The sequence below is a fragment of the Lampetra fluviatilis genome, chromosome 7 (genome assembly GCF_964198595.1).
Source record: "Lampetra fluviatilis chromosome 7, kcLamFluv1.1, whole genome shotgun sequence".
Lineage (NCBI taxonomy): Eukaryota > Metazoa > Chordata > Hyperoartia > Petromyzontiformes > Petromyzontidae > Lampetra > Lampetra fluviatilis.
In genome coordinates, this window is record NC_136281.1 from 15,778,828 (window position 1) to 15,803,605 (window position 24,778).

The 24,778-nt window shown below is 43.4% G+C and overlaps 1 protein-coding gene across 2 annotated transcripts in view; it reads left to right on the forward strand.

Annotated features, from left to right (window-relative positions):
• Positions 1 to 24,778, forward strand: part of LYST (lysosomal trafficking regulator) — a 139,527-nt gene that overhangs the window by 26,097 nt on the left and 88,652 nt on the right. Inside the window, exon 3 of one of the 2 annotated variants that reach the window (XM_078858664.1) lies at positions 2,936 to 3,027. In XM_078858664.1, the coding sequence (XP_078714790.1) occupies positions 2,936 to 3,027 (92 nt within the window). Of the gene's footprint in view, positions 1 to 2,935; positions 3,028 to 14,564; positions 14,787 to 24,778 lie in introns of those variants that run through there. The other variant, XM_078858665.1, reaches the window with a different exon arrangement.

Below are 24,778 nucleotides of genomic sequence, written 5' to 3' on the forward strand. Positions count from 1 at the left end.
CCTCATTTGCGCACTGTACCCCACGAACACTAAAAGCTGCAACGTAAATCTAGAGAAGGGTAACCTTGGCTTGCTTCTGCATGGGAGCCACTGTTACACGTGGTAGCTGTACGTACGTATGTTTAACTTCTTTTGCACCGTGCTAATCGGAATTGCGGGGGAAGGACGGCAAACTAAACACAAAGTAGTTCCAAAAAAATTAGTTTTTAATCGAGGTGATTTCAAAGTGCATAGCTCCAGTTTGCTTCCTAATATCGGAAGGAAGAGGATGTCGTTACCCAAGCACTGGCTTATGCATAAATGTTTGGCTGCACGAGGATTTTTAATGCATCTCAATGGTAATTGCACTGCCTGGAGAGAAGTGCATCTGAAAGCGCGTGATGCAAGTGACCGTCTTTGTTCGATGGTTCGCCAAAAAAGGAAAAGCCTCACTTCTGATGTCATGTGCTGCAAAGTAACGCATACTTTGCCCAGCATTTTCTGCTTTTTGGAATCTGTCCTCAACGGATGTTAATGTTAGTTTCTAATTAAACTGTGTTTGCCATTGCAGTCATTTTTATTGAAATACCTCTACAGGTCATAATAAATGGGGGAATATTTTCAGCACACTTGTTTAACGTCTTGTGTGTGTGCTTGAATTGCCAAGTGTAACTTATTTTTTTTACATCTGTACCCCTGATTATTTGAGGGTCCTGCCAAGTTTTCACAGAAGGAGGTGATGTTGTAATATGTACTCCCAATTGTATGTATGTAGGTTGAACTTCTTTCGTACTATACGTAGCCAACCGTGCAGGTCATTTTTTACAATAGGATGCTTTAGCCAACACCGGTTACATTGTACGTTTGATTGTAGCTTTGGGGGGACACTGTGTAAAACCTAGAGGAAACGCATGCAGAACAGGGGGAGAATATTGCAAACTCCACACCAGTCCCTTCTTGCTCTGAGGCATGAGCGGTAACCAATGCCCGCCGCCACCCTGCTGCCCAGTTTTTCCCGATCACCAAATCGCCCGAAATGCACCCGATCTCAACAGATCTCAGCAGACCAAGGCAAAGTTGGGCCTGCACAGTGCGTGGATGGGCGATGTCCACGCGTAACACAGGTAGTATTGCAGGCTGCTGCGGGGCTATGTGGGGGGCAGCAGAAGGAAGTCACAGCGAAAATGAATTGTTGCACTCATTTTCAACGCTTCCACATCTGCAAAAAGCAATATCAAGTCATAAAATTCCGCTATTATGTAACGTTGCTGTAAAACTGTCAGAGGCATCGGGCGGAATGGTGTCTCGTACCGGGAATGGATTTTTTTGTGCGACTACACGAGCCTGCAAGCGTTTTAATGTACTTTTTATTATTACATTAATAACACAATAAAGTCTCAATGTGTGGTGTCACGGGAATGAATGCAAAGTGTTGCGTAAGACTGCTTCGCATTTATTAGATCTCAAATAAGGTGCAGCCTTTGAAATTCCTGAATGATAGGCAGCCTGGGAACTATTTCAGCACATAAACATCACATATGCACACACATTACATTGATAACCGCTGCATTTATATGCAACTCGCATTATAGTAATTAAACTTATACTTAATAAGCACGAGTCAGCATGTTGTAAAGTTTGTGCTTTTTGAGACTCTGGCCTCTGTCTTCTTTCTGCGACTGTGATTTTTTTTTCATATTTACGTGATCTAACCCAAAAAGAAAACCTTTATTATGGGTCATATGGGTCACATGGGTCGTGGAAGCTTACGTGTTTCACTGATTTCTAAAGTCTGCACTTAGGGGAAGTATCTGACTGGCTCAGAGGTCAGAGCAGTGAGGCCAACGCAGCTGCGACGGCTTCAGTCCAGGAAGCCGCCTGTGATGCAATACATTTCCCAAATGTAATTCACTGGTTTCTCCACGCTTCTTGCTTGTGTCTGCGACTTGCCGTCATAGATTTGTTATCAATTAAACTTATTATTCTTTTTGTGAATTCATGGTCTCATGTTGTTGCCATGGTCTGCACACAAAAAAATTGACGTTCAAATGTTTTTTTCACGTGATGTAGCACAAATTCCTGACTAATGAACATATACGTATTAAATGTCGTCAAATGAACGTGTGTGTGTACAGCAAGATACAAAAAGTTGACTTAAAGGGATCTAAGTTTCGGTCCTGTGATTTCTGCCTCCACTAGTTGTTCTCTAACACCTTGTCTCTTATCTGTAATGCGATTGTAACGAAATTGAGAAAATATGTAAAAAATAGAAAAGGCTTCTTTCAGGCAGACTTCCATTTCAGATTGTTTATTAGGCACAGGTGGAGCGTTTGCTACTTCCTTTGAAACCCCTATTGAAAACCAATAAGTAAATCACACAATAACACATCCAGTGACTTTCTATTTACAGTTTAACCTTCAGTGCTGCTGTTCATTGTCTGCACATTTATCAGATGCCCTTCCCTTAAAGATGCTCGCCCTATTGATTTTGCGCCCGAAGCTCCGTTATACTTTGGGTTTTTACTGCGGTAAAATATACGCTTGCAACTTAAATAAAATGTTCTCGCTTGATCTTTCTGAACCAGCTTGTTATTTTGAGACTTGGAAGTTTTCTTGGCCATCTATGACATCAGAATGTGCTTGCGAGCACATTTTGTGTGTACGGTACACACATCTTTTTTTAACGATTCAGTTTGAACTATATCAAAGTGCATTTGAGAATCATATAACAGGCACGGAGTGCCGCTATTCTCTTTGATTGAAGCAAAAGTTTAGTGGAAAAAGAAATGACCGGCACCTTAATATTGTACCACTCCTTGCAATGGCTTGGTTGAATCTTTTTTTTCAAATGCAAAAACTGCGTTATTGATTAATTGCCACTTTAATTCATCCTTTCACGGGAAGAGTTGGCGATCTGCGCATCTCTTAATGCTCTGCGTCATTGTTTGTGCTGCAGGAGAGGGAGGCCCGGCTCGACAAGTTCCTGGCTCTGCTCCACCATTACCGCTGGAAAGGAAACCTTTGTCTTTTCGAGCTGGAAAAAATCTGGTAAGATCTCGAGTTATCCCACGTATGTTGAACTTCTTTCGCAATGTACGTAGCTATTCGTGCTAATCCGAGGTGTGGGGGAAAGAAAACAAATGAAACATAAAAAGTAGTTGTAAAGAAATTGGTTTTCAATCTAGAATTAAAAGTGCACAGCTCCATTGGCTTCCTAATAGCAGAAGGAAGAGCGTTCCAGACGGCCACTGAAGCGCATCTGAAAGCACGTGATACAGTGACCATCTTTGTTCGATGGCCAGCCAAAAGCTGCCCTGAAGGTTTACGCTCCTTGACAAGATGGGCAAGGTATTGTGGTCCATCCCAATGGTTAATGTGGTGTTCGATCGTTAGATTTAAGATAAAATTACTGCAGCCACTCTTGTCACTCATTTTCACTTACAATACCTAATTAATATCTTCACGATATAGTAATAAGAGTAATAATTATATTATTGATGTAGTACGATCAGAAACCTGTTACTCTCACTGAAATGCTTGTGGGAAGCTGTGACATTATATTCCTTCCAGCCGATGGCACAACACCCGAAGGATTCACCAAAATATTTGTTGTCGACAGTAACACTTTTGCAAAGACGTGAATGCCCGTTTGATTAAATTATCTGGTTTTGTAGAAAGTTGCATGTCATTAACAGCCTTTTTTTTCAAAGTAAGTGGAGCGGTGTTGCGTAATTGGTCGCGCACTGCGCTGTGAACCCAAAATCCTGAGTTTCCACTCCTGGCCATGGTTAACATCGATGGCTCGTGATGGCTTAACTGGTCACCAACCGGTCACCAACCCGCACTGACCAGCACGGTGAAGTGTGGCACATTATATTGATTAATTTTCTCCCTTGCCCCAGTTTCATTACAGTTGAGATGCCTCTTTATATATGAAAATTGCTCGTTATTTCACATTCGCCACGTGATTTTCATGCAGCGACCGGATTTGGACGCGTCAATATTGATCAGTGCTGTCAATGAGAGCGTTCATTTTAAATACAGGGAATGTCTACTGTAAATGCTACTGCATGCGCCAATATATTACTCGCCCAATTAGGCATTTCTCTGCTCGCGCGAACTTGCATTCATTAAGTGGCTGTCTGCTTTCACGCTCTGCAACGCTGTAAGTGCATGGCATATACCCCATGGCTTGGAGAACTGCAAGAGATTGTGCGCATTTATTGAAGCAATAAATAACGAGAATCACAAAGCGTGTTGTGTGTAGAATATGTAAGCAGAATCCCGTTCTGTATCTGCACGTTCAGATAAAAATACGTTTGGCCCATCAAAAATTAGTCTTTCTCGACTAATATTCCTCGGCAGCGTTTTGTTTAAGGAAGCAAACGCTGTGCCGGTTTCTACCTGCTGGATTTCATCAGCAGATTTGATATTTGTCGAATTAATTCACGAAGCTATCTTGAATTATGAGCTTGTTGCAGCCTAGAGACCCTTTTTAAAATGAATAAAAAAACGTGGGCTCTGTGGACCATGTCTCCGTGTTTTGGTGACAGACCAACCCCCCCCCCCCCCGCAGGGAGACTTGACGCGAGTGCACTTTACAAGCTGGATATTAATTTCCTCTTGAGCAGCACTCCCTAGCGCGGTGCACGCCTACGTACACTTTCGGTTGCGGGCGGGGGGACGGTTATATTTTTTAATTTTATGCTGCCAGTCTTACTTGAGGAATCCCTTGATGGAAGAACTGGGCGGCATGATTTGCGCCTCGTCGCGCAGCATGTCTCCCCGGCAGTGCGTTCACGAGAGCCCTCGTGTGTGTGTGTGCGTGCGTGCGCGCGCGCATTCGGTCATGAGAGACCCATCCTGCTGTATGCTGGACCACGTGTGCCTCGAGCTCGAGTCGTCTGGGAGATAAAAACGAGTGCGTGGAGGCAATGAGGGAGCAGACGGAAAAACACTATGTGCGAAAATAATTTCATGCATAGCTCTCTGCAATGTTGTTGGCAGTGTTTAGCTCAGGGGGGGAGGGGGGGGAATTTGTTTGTGATTCGCTGGAGTTTAGCCGAGAAAATGGAACATACGGAGACGGTGTTTGCGCTGAATTGTCATGCATTAGTCTGACATCACGGATAACAACGTAGACGTGAAAATTATGTACGTGGGCAATTTGAGCTTTCACTTTTGGAGTCAACGGGATTTTCTACCGGTGCTCACATTGTGGGCCATACCTGCAGAGTGTTTTTTCATCGCCAATTGTTTTAGAAATGTTTATTTTTTGCATTATGTCCTCCATTGAGAAGTGTTGCCTCCTTAGAATTGTGCTGTTTTTGGCAGCTCATGGGAAGAATAAAACATCTGTTGAGTGAACAAAGGCATGATTTTATGGCACAGACTGCTCCCGCGGGGTAATTACCCATCATTGCATACATTACGAAGTAAACATCACCATGCCATTGGCTGTTAGTGTATGTTTTGTATGCCAGGACTGCTTCATCACCATATAATAGTGCAGTTAATTTCTGCACGATAAAAAAATTACCAATTGAAAAGAAAGACCTGAAGAAGTGGCTAAGAGTGTCGATATAACAGTGTACATTGAGAGACGTGTCTGTCCATTATCACAGTGCTGTTCTAGCAATCGCAGCGATTTCATGAAAATTAAAATTAACTGCAGGTCTAAAAGTGAGTGCCCCCTTTGGCTTAATGAGGCGGGTTTGATTGTGCCACTGTTGATGTGAGATCACAATGTTATTTTGGAAGTGCACATTATTTTATCGATCTGTTGGAGGTTGATTTGAAATGTTACTATGGAATGAGAGCATTTGGCACGGGTCCGCTTTGGGGGATCGAGTGGTGAGAGGCCATCGGGGACACGAGCCTATCCTTCACTTTCCCCGTCTTAGCTCGTGCTATCTATGAAGCGCACGTCGCAAATAGAGTATTGCAATCGTTCCATCGTTTCAACTATACACTAATGCTGTATGATGATGATAATAATAATTAGCAATGCTTTGTCATTCCCTTGCTGGAGGAAATAAACAAATATCCACGCCGTAGCGATCTTAGAGGTTTATAAAAAAAGTTTTGTTCCTTGTCACTGGGGTTTGTATCCTGTATAACTTGCTTTTTCATGAACTGGAAGAGGCGTGTATGATGTGTACATCGTTGTGTGTGGTTTTTTTTCCGTTCCTCATTTTTTATCTTCCTACACATTACTCTGCCGAAAAAGGAGGGTGGGTGGGTAGGTGAGGGAGACATTATCCGTGAAGCGTTTCTGGATTTACCCACATATGCAGCAAACACAAGGTGTCAATATGAAGGGGGGGGGGGTGTCGACTCAAACAGTATACATACGGAATATGCAAACGAATAAAAATGCACCGCGTTTTTTTCCTTTGATGCAGAGCGACGAGCTTCATCAAAGCGCAACGGTTAATTGCGCGTGCCGTGCCATTCGCATTGTGCCCTGCGCACACCCATTTCCTCCGCGGGTTTTGCGAGAGCTCACCCGCATCCTTTGCGAATTGTTCGACGGCCAAATGAATTTTCTATTTAGCTCGGTGTGGAGTAAAAACCCTATTGACTTGCGATCAATGCTGGGTTTTTTTACGAACGGTTTTTCGTCATGGTTTTTATATTGCTGACGCATTGTCTGGATCATGACACCCTCCAGGAAAATCGGCCGCACACCCCTGAACTTGCACCCGGTGTCAGTGACGTTGCACAAATCTGGCCATAGCCAACTATGCTCGCCAGGTAATTGATTATAGTGAAAAGCTGCGTTCACAATGGTGCAGCAAGCACAATTAACAAACGAACACAAAGCTCAAAACATCCGTCCATAATATTGTCTCAAAAGAAACAAATATATAATCGGTGACATTTCTGGCAACGACCCTTCCAATTTGTGCTCTAAGGAACGGCCATTGCCCAAAGCGTACCCTATTTTATGCACGCTTTATTTTAAGGCAATGTCATTGATGAATGTTTTTGACTTTGTCAATTGTACCAGACAATAAGAAAAGCGTGTCTAATAATCCAGAAAACGTGGGAGCTGATTTTAGTTATTTCTTTATTTTTTCAATGTGGCCCAACATTGGCATAGGTGTGCACCTTAACCAGCAGCAGCAGTCTGCCGTCTGGGTTACAGACGGGGGGGGGCGGGCGGGGGGGACACACACACTCGAGCGCTGTGAGAGGCATGCGCGCACACCACAACAACAACCGTCATTCGCCACTAAGTGGCGGTGACGTCACCACGACGCTTGTGCCAGGCCATGTGCACCTTGAGACCACGTGAAGTGTCGAACGCCTGCTGGCAGGAGGTCACGGGGCAGACCCAGCAGGTGCCACGGGTCGACTGACCGAGACCGCTCACACACACACGCACACAACAAAAACCCTCGGCACATTAGCAATATGAGCGCACGTTCCGTGGTGCGCGCTCCTCTGGTTGCGCGGGTCAGCAGAAACAGTGGGGTCGGAGAGAAATGATTAAATAGAGTGAGACAGCACGCACGGCAGGTGAAATCAGTGTAAGCTCGGCTGCGGGATAATTCATGACTCTGTCGAGTAAGCGTGTCCCGCTTTCATTATCCTAATCTCTGTGGCTCCGGTATATATCTAGATATATGCAGCAGATACTGCAGTGTTCTGTAGGGTTCATTTTTTTCTGTTATTCCTTCCCGTGTTATTGGCTCCTTACACGTTCTCTTTTACACGTGCTACACTGTAAGCATCGCCCGGTTTTCTTATCTCCGTGTAATGCCTTGTCTTTTTTTTATCATCACTACAACGGAGTCTTTTGTGAGCGGGAACCCCTGTTATCTGGTGTCACGAGCCCATTTCCTAATCCCAAGTGTTGTGTGATTCTTTTTTATGGAGAAGAGGCCTTGGGGGAAGTTGGTGTAAAGAGGTTTCGTTTGGAGTGGAGGGCAGGAGTCGTCTATATATTTATCTCCCACGAAGGAAAGCAAAAGAAATGTACTCTGTCATAACCATAGTTATCATGGTTATTGTCCAGATATTTCAGACTGTCAGGCCTTGTCAGAATGTTACGAGGATGAACCACAAATGATCACGTGTGGAGTATTTTAATGTAAATGCTTGTAAACTGGAACACCTACGTAACGATAATAGGTCACGTTTAAAACTAGTTTTTTGTTCTCTTTGGTGGCAGAGACATTGTTGACTTTTGTGTATCCAATATAATCTGTTTTAATGTAAATGCTTGTAAACTGGAACACCTACGTAACGATAATACGTAATTTTTTTAACTGGTCTTTTCTCTCTCTTTGATGGCAGACACTGTTGTTGACCTTTGTGTTTTCAACAGAATCTCAATATTTAAAGGTAATCTCAAGTCGAGTTTGCTAATAGATGTACCCCATGTGCGTGACGCGTGTACCGTACACTTCAGACGTAAGTGCGCTCCGGTGAGCGTCGCGCAAATCACACCGCCGGTGATTAATCACGCATCTGCAACAGAGACTCGCTTGTATCAATCAGGCGTTGTAGGCTTCCCCCTGCCTTACGGGGGGGATGTACATTACATGCTTACAACTAGTTTATATTCGGCATGACTCCCTGCTCTTTTTGGGGGCGGGGGGGGCTCTCTATCTCGCTTCGCAAGCCCCCCCCCCCCGCGTGTCGCGAGTGCGCACCACGAGCTTTTCAGTTTGCGGCTCTTGACTCGGGTGCAACCGCAACAAAATAAAAACAAGAAACATCTTAAAGTGACTACACGCAACAGCAAAAATCCTGGGAAAAAACAGCAAAGTCTTCCAGAAAAAAAACACCGCATTTCAACGCTGTGCGCAAAAAATCCCAGTGCTTGGTGTGGTCGGTGGTGCCGTGACGCACATCGACCGCCGCCCCCATCACGTTATCGGGACACCAGTCAAGCGGCGTATATAATTCGCAGCTTGGACGTCAAATCCACTGCTAGATGAAGTGCCTCCCGCACGACCGACACGGCGGGCTTGCGGGTTGTTTGACCGTGCCTCAAACACGCTGGTCAGTGGGGAGAGGCGGTCAGGACCATTCCAAATATCACACGCCATTGATGTGAGCCGTGGCCGGATGTTGAACTCGGATTGATGGGTTCATCGTGCACTGCACGCTCCACGGAGTGTATCCAATTCTGACGTTTTTTCGTTTCCCCCTGTAGCTTTACAGCAAAATGGATGAGTTAGCGCAAATAATTGGTTTAAAACTACGAATACAGTATATGCGCTTTCCATTGTTGTTGGAACCAGTCTATCAGTGATAACTAATATAATGTATTTAAAATGCAAACAATGCAATGAGCTTACGTGTTAAACTGAGTCATTATCCCCCACAGAGGCAATGTCCCATGAGAGATCTACTCCCTGTCGGTCAGAGCACTTTGAAGCTCTCTCTCGCACGGAACGCAACTTAATCACCGAGCGTCATTGTGCAGCAGAATATAAACAAGACAATAAACAATCAGACGAAACACCTTCTTCCGTTATCTGTCCCTTCGGAAAAAAATAAATTCGGTGCAATTATTTTTTTGACAAACGTCCCATCAGCCACGCGGTCTTCCGGGAGCGAATTTATTTCGGAGTGCGTAACCCGACGAGTTGCCAACTCGGAGGAGGCACACTCATGATGTGCAGCAGGAGTTAAAGATACCCAACTCCACCCGCTCCTCTTTCCGTCCACGAAGCATATACCCCCCCCCTTCCCTCCAATCCCAACCCTCATTGGCCGCAGCCTTTCAATTCCTTTAGATGATTTGTGTTGTTCAGTGTAATTACTGATAAGAAGCTTGAAGAGGGCAGATGGAGGATGAGCACAGAACCTTTGTGTTGCGTCCGAAGGGATTAAACCCAGCACTGTGCTGTACAATCATGTCTGATTTTTCCCAACAAAACAAGACTGTTGGGTATAATAATTGTGGTCGCGTGACATGTGCGATATTACGTTTTACTTGTGATGTGCAGTCTAAAACTCCTTTTAGTCTGTCTTGCTTTATTTAATCATAGCTGCTGCTGCAGCAGCTAAATTGAATCGTTCCCCCAGCATGCGTTACACGGAATGAAGATTCGGTTTTTGGGGGGGGGGGGAGGGGGCGGTTATTCGTGGGGGTAGGGAGAAAAGGGGGGCTGATGTGCTCATTTGGTGGATTGCAGCCGTTAGGAGCTATCTCTGTAGTGGAATTTGATAAAGTGCAGATAAATTTGGAGTGGGGAGTAAAGATGGATTAGGGGGTGTTGGGTTGGCTGAAAGGGAAGCCAGCGAGTATATGTTGCCAGACGTAGCGACGCGCAGTGTTGTGCGCGAGCGCGCACAACGCAGAAGAGGATTTCAAAGCGGAGCACTGACGCACTCTTGATGTGTAATGCACGGTGTGCTGAATGTCCACGGCGAGCGGTGCCAAAGTGGTTAGCCGCTGCTTGATGAACCACCCGGAGCCCGAGTTGGAATCCCAAATCGCGGGTGACGTAAGTGGCGAGGGTGTATCTGAACCAGTCATCGGTGGTCCCTCCTTTGCCAACGTCTATTAACCAACGTGGTGAAGTATGGTCAAACTAATCCCACTACTAACCGGATATGGAGAGGTGTTTAAAAATCCATGGATTGGCATTCCTTTTATTTCTATAATATAGTTTTTATGGAACGAAATATTCGTGTCGTATTCTAATTGTGTACACATTGTAATGCAAAATGAATCGGGTTGTTTATATTTTGTATCCACAGCACAAGCAGGGTAGGGATCCAGCTAATAAGCTGTGGCTTCGGTGGTGTGAACCATCAACATCTTTACTCTTTAGTTTTTTCGGTAAAGTCACGTAGGTAAAAAATAAAAGAAATTTTAAATGAAAACAACTAAATTTTTATTTATATTTTTTTATTTTTTACCTACGTGACTTTACCGAAAAAACCAAAGAGTATGGATCCTTGCAGTCACGAAAACTTCTAATCTAGAATACATCAACATCTTGGCTGCACACAGCCACACCCTTCACATTCTCCCCTATTCCACTAAGCCCGGAAGTCGGATGTAATATTTATGAAATCGCTTTCAGTAGCTGCAGCTGCTCCTGTTGTAGCATTTCATTACTGCGCGTGTGTTTTTCATTCACGTCGTAGCATCGAGTCATCCTTTACTGGGTGTCAAACAAATGAATGAAGTATACTTTGTCTAAACACAATGACTTTTGTGGCTCTGAGGAATGGGTCGTCATCCTTGATGGTATTCTATTTCCACATAATCATTGTAATGCACGTACGTTGTTGTGCACGTATTACTCATTAAAGATCAATTATTTCCTGCCTCGGTCAACGAGTTCAGCCGCTGACGTAATTTTCAGATCAAAGAATGAATGTCAACTTTTATTTTGTCGGGTTTTTTTTTAGCTGACGTCTTTCTCACATGAAAATGATTTCACTATCAACGACTTGATGAGTCTAGCAATCGCTTTGAAATGTATCCATCGAGACATCATCAAGATTACATTGTATAATTTATCAGCGACCCAGGACATTTTACAAAAATTCACGTTAAAAGTTCGACTCGGAAAATCAGATATAGTATATTAAATTAGACCTTTGTGTAGAGGGGGCGTGTGTGTGTGTAGAGGGTGTAGTGATATTTCTGTGTGTATGCACAGTGTTAGGAGAGGCAGCAAGCTTTAAAATAAAATGTCAATTTCATTGCAAATAGCGGGGACGTCCATCACAAAGCCATAGCCTCTGGCAGGGTTTGCTGTTGCTTCAATTGACGCTGCATTACCGTGCTCGCAGGAAAGGTCCCTGAATTAGCTAAAATGAAATGTCGGCATCTCAACCTCATCTCTTGATGCGCAAATGTAGTCCCGTGTTTCTGGAGAAGAACATGCAGTGGGTTGGCAGTGCCTTTTTTGGAAAGTAAAGCGAATCATTGGTGCTGCCTATGGACTTCGTGGCCTAAGCAACAAATATTATTTGAACTCACGGACGACAAAAAAACCCCATGCGGTGGAGGGAGCTTGTAAAATCCATGCAGCACTAGGTAAGGTAATGATGGAGATATCAAATACTTTGTTAAGCATTTAATGTATGTTCTCATGTCCCTGGATTTTTTTCGATTTTTTGTTGTTTTCCCCCACGCTTTTTATTAAATGTCACATCTTTAGATGAAATTTCATACGCGATTTCTGCCCAAGGCTTTTTTTTTTCTTGTAGCTGTGCCAAGTTTAACAAATTGTTGTTCATTCAATCTTGCAGAGGTCTTTCAAGTTAATTGGTACCTTTGGAAAATACCAACAGAAACTCAAATTTCCTCATCATGTATTCATGAAATCCACAAAAAACTCAGACATTCAAATGCTGCACAGCATTGTATGATAGTATAATTGAAAATACTATGGAGGAAAAAATGTGGTTTTAAGTTGAAACTAAATACCTTGCGTTGCTTCCTTCCCCGACGAGAAGGGATCTTGCGCACGTACCACACAACGCTACGGTCCGACACGTCCACATTGATTGTCCGAGCCGCCTATCCCACTATGCACCACTCGCCTGTTGCGGAAGTTCTACACCCTCCCACCGTGGTTGGATCAATAAAAAAATAATTTACCAAAAAAATACCTTGCGTTGCAATAACCTGCAGTGAATGCAGTTTTCCTAGTTGATGCATTGCATCCATCAAGAGAGAATTGCAATGACTATCAGTCAGAAGATTCCCTTGTGCATACATAATCCCACCTAACGCCAGCATGCCGGGGTCAGGCAACCTCATAACAAGGGCACTCATTAGTGATCCTTCTTTAGGCTCATCTATCTCTGGGCGGCTTAGAATGCTGCTTGCCAAGTGCCGGCACCGCACGCTGCAAGGAAGCCCGGACGGTGGTCGCTCAGAATTCCATAAACCTCATCATCATTGTTTCCCGGTGCGGTTAATATCCGTTTCACGTGTGTATCTTACTGGCTTCGTTAACCACACGCGGGGCTTCTTTCGCGCCGATTCATGTGAGAGAAATTGGATAATTTCGCACGCACCGTTGCCACAGAGTCCTGGTTGTGCTAATTGGTCGGCACACGCACAGAAATCCGTTAGAGATGGCGCTCCTGTTTTTGACGAGCATGATTAATCCATAATCATTCCCCCCCCTCCCTTCAAACCACATGCACAGTTCACAAATCTGTCCACACCCTGCCATGGTGAATATTAAATAATAATCCCTTGCATTTCACGTGTCCTGTTATATGCGTGGCCACCACTGCTCTTGAAGCGTGTACAGCAGCTTCTGTTACAAAATATGAAGGCGTCTGAACCTTCTTAAAGCAAACGTTCATTTTTCACCAAACGTGCTCTCCCATCATCGATGCAATTAATGTATCACTTTAATTACCAATGCAATAGCTTGGTTTTTACTGCTCCCATCGTCTTAACCACTCCCTCCTAATTTTTGTTATTGCTTAATGCCAGGGGCAGAGGTCTTGACGATAAAATTGCTTTGCTGAATTTGTTAGTGTCAAATAAATAGCTTCTGTGGACGCTCTACCCGCGGGGAGTGGTCCAGAAATCTCGGTCGGCTTACGTCTCGTGCGCCAAGGGAACGCGTGAAATGTGAAGGAGGAAACATTAATAGAGATTGCCCACAAATTGGATGGGCTTAACCAACTGTGATGGCGGTATAAGTTAATGAAGGGTGTTCCGTATTCACGGCAGCGCTCTTACCGATGTGACAGTGACGTCATTATGGGACTCCACGTCACTGGGAGGAGGGGAGGGAAGGTGGGGGGGGGGAGTTACCCTTGGCCCAGCAAGGCCGCTGGTTAAGATTAGTGGGGGTGCAGTGGCAGTGGGGGGTGGTGGGGGTTTTCTCTTGGAAGGAAAAGGAATCTGGTGAATGAATGTCTATGAATGAATGTCTATGGCTATAAAATTGCCGAATCGTTTGCAGAGAAAGTCCCAGAGGCAGCACTTTGAAGACGATTGAAATTTGGCAAAAATTGAATTCCATGATAAGCTCCCTAAGGGATAAAAGAATGCTTTTGATGAATTTGTTTCTGCTTTCACGGTTAATACACATCTCGTTTAAACGACATGCTTCAAATGACATGAATCATTTTTATTGCATGTCGCTTTAATTATTTTGCTTATGGATAGTAATATTAGCTTGGACACGCGCAGCACCGCTGACCACGTTGTTGCCCTTGCTTGCATTCGCCACCGCACAGCACGCTCTCCGCATGCGTCGAGGGGCTTAGCCAGTTTTCGGCAAACGCTCGCAAAGGCGTCCAAGCAAACTTGAGCAAGGGGGACGCGCCGGAGCCCCGCGCTCGCCGTGCATGGTGGCACCGCAAGCCCCGCTGTGATCGAATGCACGAGGGCCGGGATGCAAATGCTCGTGCGTGAAACAACGAGCGCGCGCGCGCTCCTCTGTGACCGCTCCTTGGGGGGGGGGGCGGCGGTGGTGGGGGTGAGGTGCGTGCTGCGTGCTGCAGAGAGCTCAGCCCACGCACAATTTGAAAGCGCGCGGCCTGCGCGGAATGTGGCCGGCGTCGTTGGCGCAGAGGGAGAGCTGCTCGAGCACGGTCCCTGCCTTCTCCCTCCGCGCTCCTCACGGGGGGTGGGGGGGGGCACGTCCTGCAGCCGAGACGGCGCGACCACCGTGGCGGGCGAAGTGTCGCCACCGCGTTGTCCGGTTTTTATTTCGTTGGCCATCGGGGCGGAGCGTGCAGCTGCTCCCAGCATCGGATCTGCTCGCCAATCAGGAATGCCTCCACTTGGTCCCTTTGTGAGCAGACATGGAAGGAGGTGATCTCACCTGTCTGTGCATCCCCGACAAAAGGTTGGTTCTGTTTGATCTCTTGCCTGCAGGGGCCGTGCCTGCCATTCATCTTCACTCCTCTGCATGGTGAGTGAGGGGCAGAATGATTAGTTGCATCTTTCCGTTGTCGTCTCTAGATTTTAAACACTACCTTACTTCTTTTTGCCTGTGGTGGTAATTGCTACGGTCAATTAGTGTAAATGCTTGACAGCAAGCACAGGTTCCCTCTGATACCACTAATTATGCAGATATATCTCATTTAGCAGACTGATGATATTGGTTAATTTGAAAGTTTGCACGTCTCTCTTATCATTTGCATGAAATCTGCATTTACAATGCTAATGATGGCATTAATGTCATAGTTTATACTGTAGGAATTTGTTCGATTTTTGTTCACATTTTTTTTGTTCTGAAAGGCAACATGACAAATAACAAACGTGTTTTGGCAGTTAAATTATAAAGCCACAGTTTTTATTGTGTTAGATGCATGTGCAATACGTCACCGCAGTGTCTTGGTTATTGACTCAATCCACCCTTGTGTATTTAATTGCATATGACCAAATCATCTGAAATGCACTCAATCTTTGTCAGATCTCAGAAACTAAGCTGGCTTGAGCCTGGATATAGATGGGTGACTACCACTCATTAAACAGGTGCTGTAGGCTGCTTGCATGGGTCTCGTTTTCACCAGAGACCACTATATCCTAACGTCTGTTTGTCCCGCCTTCACTCACCCCCCGTACTAACCTGTTTGCGGTGAAGTATGGTCAAGTAACCCCCACGAGCCCCACGACATGAGGAGGCTCTCATACAGCGGTGGATTGACTATGAAGGGTTGATTCTAGATTTGAAGCTTTCGTGACTGCAAGGATTCATATTCTTAGGTTTTTTCGGTACTTTTATTAATTTTAATTTGTTACCTACATGACTTTACCGAAAAAACCTAAGAATATAAAGGGTTGTGCACGTATTTAATTATTTTCCAGTTTGTTGACAATAGACTGACTGCCTTCGATTGAATTCTTCATGACTCATTGATGATACACGGCCATGTGACATTGGTATCCGAATGCCGTGGTATTCGCTTGGGATTTAAAATAACAAATGCGACCCTCCATCCAGATAGTGGGGGCAGTTTAAGCGTTCTTGATTGTACGCGTATAAATATTATTCTAAGTGGATTTGCGGTGGCTCAACCGTGTGATTCTGTTTGTCTTTTGGCACTCAAAATTTGACATTGGGAGATTTCAGGTTTTTTTGCGTTATTACGTTCATGCGACGAACTGAGAACATTCATATGTGCACACGAGCTTGATTTGATCATGCGATGGCAGAAGCTGTCCTGAGGAAGCAATTGGTTTTTGTGCTTAATCACGCAAATGAGTAGAGCAGTATTATATTCCGTAGTCAAAGTGCACTCATGTGAGCTCATGTTTTTGTTTTATCAAAAATAATATGTTTCAGCCATTGGCTGGTGCAGCCCCGCTATTTCCTGCTCTCGTGCTACCAATACATAATGCATCTGTCAGCTCGGTGTTTATATGCGTGCCATATAAAACTTGTTATGGAAGAAATTTCTAAAAATTACTTTCACGTGGCCTTCAATGGGTATTTAGTCCTCCATGCACTGCCAAGAAGAGTAACGTTGCCCTCATGCACTGATAGCCACTCACTTTTTTGAATGCCAGATTGCATTTTTGTTGTTGTTGTACCTCTCGAGAACCGTTGTTGTTGTTAAGATTTTAACTCTGTACTTTCGGTGTTATTACATCGTAGGCTCATAAGAGATGACAACTTTGGGGAGGCCTTCATCGTGGTGGATGATGCCCGTCGCGGGCCCCGAATGGGGCATAGCGGCCAGGGGGCTGGCATGGCACCAAATGGATGAGTCACGGATTGATTATGGTCTTGATGATGTTGATTTTAGTTTACTGCACTCTAGAACCATTCACCAGTCTGACCTTTGCAAAGAACATCTTTGCCGTATGATGTGTCATGTTTTAAAACCAGTGGGGGGGGAAAAAACTTATGGGCTTTGATTTAAAGCTTTCGTGACTGCAGGGATTCATATTCTTGGTTCTTTCAGTAAAGTCACGTAGAAGGGAAACATTAAAATAATAAAAATATGAAACAATAAAATTCTCACGACGTTTCGACTGCAACACAAGCAATCATCATCAGGTGGGAAATCCACAGCAAGAAAAAAAATTCTTGCAAGAAAAATTGTTCTTGCTGTGGATTTTCCACCTGATGATGATTGCTTGTGTTGCAGTCGAAACGTCGTGAGAATTTTATTTTTTATATTTTTATTATTTTATTGTTTCCCTTCTACGTGATTTTACCGAAAGAACCAAGAATATGAAACTTATGGGCTCTTTAAAATGAATTGAATTGACATGATACCTCATAGAATGTTAAGCCACTGTCCAGACAACATTGTGGAGTAAAAAAACACACTTTATTGATTTAATTAAACGACTAACTGTAAAATTCTGCTGCTGCTGCTGCTGCTGCTGCACTCATTATTGTGTTCAAAGATCATTTTCAACCGTCAAACTCACAAGTGCAATGAGACATTAGTTTTTTTCAAAGAATATGCAAGCATGCTGCCGAGTTCTTGGACAATCTCAGCAGCAAGAAAATTATAAAAATATATTTTTTTAATCTTCACATGTTTTTTTATTTGAGCTAGTTACATTATAAAAACACCATTAACTATATTTTCAAAGGGAAAATGTAATTGCACAAGCTTATTTTGTACCCCTATAGTCATTAGCATCGTTATCATCCATATGGTTTGTAATGCCTCGAAGTTTATCGCAGAGGAGAATCCTGCCGGCTGGTCGTGGAGGCATTAATCTGCCACTAATAGACCGAACATTTAGTAATTCAGGGATAATTACATTTGCTGCATTACAGCATATTACGGCCTTCCAGTATGTATAGGTATCCCTCGATTTACGAAAGGGATGCGTTCTTCAAAAACACGCTTAAAAGAAATGTCGTTAATCTGAAATGTCTTTTTTCCTTTTAATGACAAAACGGGATGTGTTTTGGACAGTCATTCCAACTCTACTCCTACCTTGAAAATAAAATACACCTATACCACTTTTTACAGTACAAAAATAATATTAGACGATGTTAATATTAAAACGATTGAATATGAATGAATTTAAAGCAAAAATAATTAACCTTTTTAGGGAACACCACAAACGATTTGCATGTGACTCTTGTTCTGCAGGGACAACACCGTGACGATGTCGCGGATGGATGAAACAGCCTCCCGGCTGCTTCTTATGTGACCTCGTGGCGCGTGGCCGTAGCGAAATTTTTCTCAAGCGGAAATTCGATTTCGTTAATCACAATTGTCCATAATTTGTCAATTGGCATTCACGTGAAATGTCGTAAACCGAGCGTTCGTAAATCAAAGGATACGCCTGTATGATGTCCTTGGATAAGTTACTTTCGTGCAAATTAGTGAAGCCACTCTTGTATGATTACACTGTCTAACAGAAAAGTGTTTTGTCCCTGGGCAGTAAGTGTTATGTCCTAATTCCTTATGCCTCAAAAGTACAGAAAATGGCTTATTCCCCACAAACTTTGCTTTTGTGACCAGGACAGTGATATTTTGAAATTGACCTATTTTCAATGAGAAAACGTGGTGTGCATTTGTGTCATTCCTTCCCATAAAGTCCTGGTCACAAAAGCAAAGTTTGTAGGGAATAATAGACATTTTCTATACTTTTTAGGCATAACTAATTAAAAAAATAACACTTACTACCCAGGGACAAAAATCGTGTTACAGAGTGTAATGCTTGTTCAGTACATTTTAAAGGGGCTGAGGCTTGATCTGGACCCAACATACTTGGAACCATAGACCAATGGCCCACCGAGCTGATTATGTTAACTAAATATTTCATTTATAACAACAATAAATATTTCAGTACGGTTACAGCGATTCGCGTCCGCTCGCGGTTCGCTCAATTGTCACGATTCAGGGCTGCGATGCAGTTCAAGATGATTTTTTGTTCTTTACATTTTAGCCTCTCGTGGCTGGATGTCAAATAAAGAACCCATTCCAAACAAAATACACGAACTTAACATTGATTCTGACCCGTGCCATTCTCTGCGTGTATTGTGTACTAAAGAATTTGCACACCTAATTATGAGTACTGCAAGAGTACAACAAAACCTTGGCACCTGTCCCCTCGCTCAATGTGTAATTTCAACTCGGTAGAGATTATTTGCGTGTTGCTTGTTGCTTGTTGCACACGCTGTCCTGGTAGAGCCGATGGCAGCGGTGGCTGATGAGATAGAAAAGACACGCATTGGGAACACTTTTTGGAAATGTAGTGCCACATAATCTAATGACATGCTTCTATTGGGACACCAAAGTACCGTGGTGACAAAAATACACATGTACTACACGACCAATTCTACAGATATATATATACACACACAGACAGTGGAATGAAGGGGTGGCACAGTGGTTAGCCTACTGCCCTATGGATCTCGTGACGGTCATGGCTAACTCGGGGGCGAGTGATATCTAAACCAGTCTTAGACCTCCACTTCCCCAAACCCACTTTGACCAGCGTGGTTATATGGTCAAGCAACCTCCATGACACACATGGTATGGGGAAGCCTTCACGCAGCAGTGGATTGTCAAAGGGCTGTAAATGATGTACTTTGATGTCTTACGTATACAGGATGTGGTGCAAGTACATGAAATGTGGAATTTTTTGAAGTCCGTGATGTCTCATTAAGCCAAATTTGAGTTGTTTATTTGTTACGATGAAATTGTCACGATTCTCGGCTGCGATTGTCTTTAAGAGTCGAATTTTTTTTTACATTCTGGTGAACGGATCGGCCTCTAGTGGCGGGTGGGGTAATCTGAACTCAATGGATATAATAAATATGAATTGAAAATATTTTTACACTTGAAATTTGATGGATGTATCATGAAGTTAAGAATCCATATGAATTAGAGAATCGACCCTACCCATCATTCTTACAGAGTATATAAAATAAGTACCATTGTGTGGGAAGTGAATAGTGGTTATACCGGGGGATTGCTGCCCCCTCCCCCCCAACTTTGGGAAAGTGGAATTTCTAACATTGTCTGAGGGCCCTCGGCGGAAGTAATTTTAAGTGATGCCCCATTGTTTCATCACGCCATACATGGTGATTGCATCATGCAGACAGCCTGATTTTTGACCACTGTTCATCTGACTTGAACATGTCTCGTATAAACCTGACGTTCTCTATTGGGCCAATCAAAGCAGCCCATCGAGGTTTTGGTTTTCACATTGATCTCTCAACGTTTGATGTTTGATGCCACCCTAAAGGTTACCGTTGAATCCATGGCCCTTGCATTACAGCGCCCCAACTCTCGTCCCTGTACCACAGTCCCAGCCACGCCTGTCAGCTGCTTGCTTCTAAAAAAAATCTGCAAAATAAATAGTGGGGAGAAAAGAACTTGGTCTCTAATATTGTAACGTCTTCTAATTTTCTACAGTGCAAATTTAGAAGTTTTGGGGGGTAAGTGTATGAATCGTACTATACCGTATTACCAAAATCTGACCTTGCTGCGTCCAATTGATTCTAGATTTGAAGTTTTCGTGACTGCAAGGATTCATACTCCGTCACAGTAAAATTACTGTATCAAGATGATACAAGATGATACAGTAATTTTGCTGTGACTGTTCCACCTGAAGACGGAAGCTTGTGTTGCCTCCAAAACGTCGTGATTTAATCTATTTATTTAACCTACGTGACTTTACCGGAAAAACCAAAGAGTATGCGTCCAATTGCTTTCGTCAAGTACTGAGCCCTTATTGACTCGTATCTTTTTGTGAAATGCCGACAATGTCATATTTAAATGAGGCTCAACCAGCCTGAACATATTTCAATTCAATCATTTAGTGGGCCAGTGTCTTTTATAAAAGCTCAATCTCTCTCGGTTGAACACCGGGGACTTAAGTGGCCAAGCAGTGACAGGAGGTCAGCTATTGTGGCTGGTGCCCGGAGCGCACAAAAAAGCACACTCTGGACATGGCCTGGAGTTCATTAAAATTCAGAAATCCAATCCCATCTTTTTTTGTTCCGTCGTTAGCTCGCGACACGTAAATTATTCAGGGTCGTTGGATGCTTGGGTGTGTGTGTGTACAGGTACAAAAACAGTTTTTCAAATGCATTGCTGGGCAGAGCGTTTTGCCATGTTTTATAATAGAACTGTTAACCTCGAAGAAATTATCCATTTTAATGGGTTTTACAGGACGTATGGCAGTGCTTCCGTCTGCTCAGATAATCTGACAGAAATGCACTGGGAATGAGTCAGGGTAATGCGTGCTTGTTATTTTTGGGTTCATTACCCATCGGCAATGAATCTACCTTTTTTGCCCGTCTACGCGGTTGATTTGTCTCGGCTTATGATGTCCGATGCATGGCTGCGGCAGCAGCGAATATTGACGGCGGTTAATATATCGAAGAACTGCTTTACTGACGACCGCTGACTGCTTTTGTAAGTTTGTTTCCTCACTTGGCATTTGGAGGCACTTCATTTCATTACTCGCTTGCTCGTGTGTTTGTGCGATGTGACCCACTCGGAAGACGCTCGAACATGCGGTGTGCGGCTTCAAATACCTCCGGCGAGAGTCTGAATGGCCAAACGCACACTGCGTGAAAAGTGAATATTGTAACCCCCTTCGAAAACCATACTTTCTTGTATACAGCTGTCAGTAAGTTCATTCAGTCAGTCTCGTCCTTGTTCATGCACTGTGATGTTGGCAGAGCAGTCGGTGCCGAGTATGTACGTTTTGAAAACTGTGGGGGGGTTTTTGTGTAAAAATAAACTCTGCTTGCTGCTGCTAGAAATTGAAAGCACAATAGTAGCTGATGTTCAATTATAAATGTTGTGGTACTTGGCTAAAGGTCGTTGTTAGTGTGCTTCTCTTGCGGTTTCAACTTTGAGTGATCTCTCTTGCGATTTCAACTTTGAGTGATCTCTCTTGCGGTTTCAACTTTGAGCGATCTCACATCTTTGGTTACATCTTGCTTTGCGGTGCACAATGCATTTTATGCAGGGGATTATAGATATAGGAGTTCTACATTGAGACATTGCTGTTTGACATGTATTGGCTTGCTCTTAATAAAGTGTTAATAAGATGACGTCAAAACATCCACGTGTGTATAATTCATACTTCCCAATTCCGTAGCATTTTCCTTTAATGTAATTTCACGAAACTGTTTTATTTTTACATTGGCACCCCCAGCTTTATGTTATTATGAGTAAAATAAGGTAAACGTTATTTTCCAATAAGTTTACATTCCCATGCTACAAGCATGGGAATGTACACAAACGTCTTGAAGATAATGTATTAACCACGCGTTTGCAAATCATCAGGGGTTATTGTTAGGGGGCAGGGCTCTGAGATGTTAAGGATTTTACCCAGGGGTTCACACATCATCAAGGGGACCTCAAAGGCAAAGGAGAGTCCACTACACTTTGACCTTGGCTGTGAGGGGTTCTTGACCCCAGCAATCTTGAGAGCCACTGCAGAAGGCTGCCGCAGTAGCTCTGAAACCAGATTCCTCAGTTTGTCTGACATTATTTATGTATCGTTTAGCATAGTTTAGAAATATTGCAGTATTGCTTTTGTCTGCTAACAGGATTTGCTATATTAAAACCCTGCGGGTTCATATTGCATTTATTTACGTAACGATTTAATGACCCGAATTGATTTGAACCTTGTGTTTGCTGATGGGGGTTGCGTAACCCTAGTGAAGGAAATTGCATGAAAATTCATGCTTGCGAAAATGTCGACTTTTGTCAAATGTTAATGAGCAGGGCTCGTTTGCAGCATTTGTCCAAAGTTTGGCAATGCTGTGCGCAGATATTTTACGTCGTATTTGAATTGGTTCTTTCCACGATGTTTAAAACTATGCTGCATTGCAGACCATAGCTTCGACTGGGATGCGTGCTTGCCTGTTATTGGTATGACTGGGATGTGAGTCAGAAAACTAATTAAAATGTTCCGAACAATTATTTTCAAATTATTGGCTATGCTTTTTATTCCGGGTAATGGTCCCCTATACCTGATTTTTTTTCTTTTTTTACAAACTGGCTATAGCACCACATATCGATTGGACAAATGTCTGCTTGACCATAACAAATGAGCGGTCAAACACCATTAACCACTGAGACTGGCTCCCAGTGGATTTAGCGAAGCTTGTGAACAATTGAACGATTCTGACAGCCTTGATATTTAGCTGCTTTCACCCATATTTTTCAGATAAATGTATTTCAATGCATTCGTGGATTTCTTAGACATTTCGAGAGGCGCTGTTGGGCTCCGTGATTAACTTGTGCGGGTGAATTTGTTAAATGGCCCACTACCACGTTACTCGAGAACAGATTTGCGTCTTTATTTTGTAACAACTGAGACTACTGTCTGTGTCGTTTGATTATTTGTGAGCCATGATACGGGGCGCAGTGGTTCGCTTGCTACTTTATGAATTGCCAGCAATGCTTGAGTTTTAATCTTGGCCACAGAAATCGTCAGTGGTGAGTGATATCTAAACCAGTCCTGGGTTCCCCCCCCTTCCCTCTCTTTTGATCAACTCACACTGATGAGTATGGTGAAGTATGGTCAAACAACCATTACGATGGCATAGAGAGAGGCCTTCACCCGGTGGTTGATAGACAAAGGGCTGTAAACGATATGAATCGTGTATTTTTATTAACCATGATAACCCTTGAAGCCAATACCTAACAATCACTTACTTATTATTGATGAGTCATTGATGCCCCCATTGAATATATGTCATAGTTAATTGATGTGCATTGAGGTCCTGTTTCGTTTGCATAAACACAGTATTGGCGTGTTTGTTGCTATAGATTTATGTGACCATTACCACATTTGATACATTCACACAGCTCATCTCCTCTCTTCATCTGGAATTGATTAGATGTACGTACGTACGTATGTTGAAAATCATAATAATCCACGGACTTTGGAAATCCACTGCTGGATGAAGGCCCCTCCCCGCACAGTGTCAGTCATCGGGGATGTTTGAACATACTTTGCCGTGCTGGCCAGTATGTGTTAGTGTGTCAGGGGTTCAGAGCCGGTTAGTACATTATGTCTGTATGTATGTTGAACTTCTTTCGCATCGTACACAGCCGACCGCGCTAATCGAAGTGACGTGAGCCAGTGCCTGGAATTTATTTTCTTTCATTTAGTTTCATTTATTAGGTATACCCCTGTGAGCCATGCGGCTCTTGACTCAGGTGCAACCGCAACAAAACAAAAACATGAACAAGAAACATCTTAAAGTCGCTACACGCAACAGAAAAATCCAGGAAAAAACAGCAAAGTCTTCCAGAAAAACACCAGTAGCAGAGTTTCAAGGCATCACATCCCCTAGGACTGCATTCTTTAAATGAAAATTCAGAAAACACACAATATATTTTGGTTTTTATGGTCAATTCTGGAACAATATAAGAAGAACCAGTTGATGGCTCGGTAGATTGTTTGCTTGCAAAAAAAAGAGATCATGGGTTTCAAATCCCAGCACATAACTCTTTCTGTTCTCACGGGTCTCAACGCTGAACTGATCCATTGAACTAAATAAATGCGTTCCTCTGCTTTTTTATAGATGTGATCCCATGTACAGTATACCAATGTGTGCAATGAAATATTTTTATTGATGCTAACGGTAACTTTTAGTCCCAGCTCGATATATCCGTACTTATTTCTCGCACTGCTTTGATTGAACTAAAACGGGCTGAATATAATGTACGCTTTTCATTGACAATACGTATCGGAGTAAATATCTCACAATTGCGGAGGTCAATATTTGTGATTATTGAGGATTATTCGTCTCCCCACGGTTACAATTTAGCATCTGCTCCTCCTCGTGGTAGAGTCGGGATGTCTGACTTTGCTGCATGTGCCAGGAGCTTCTTGAAGAAGAACCTCCGAGCTGGTGGAGCGGTGTTTGGTATACGC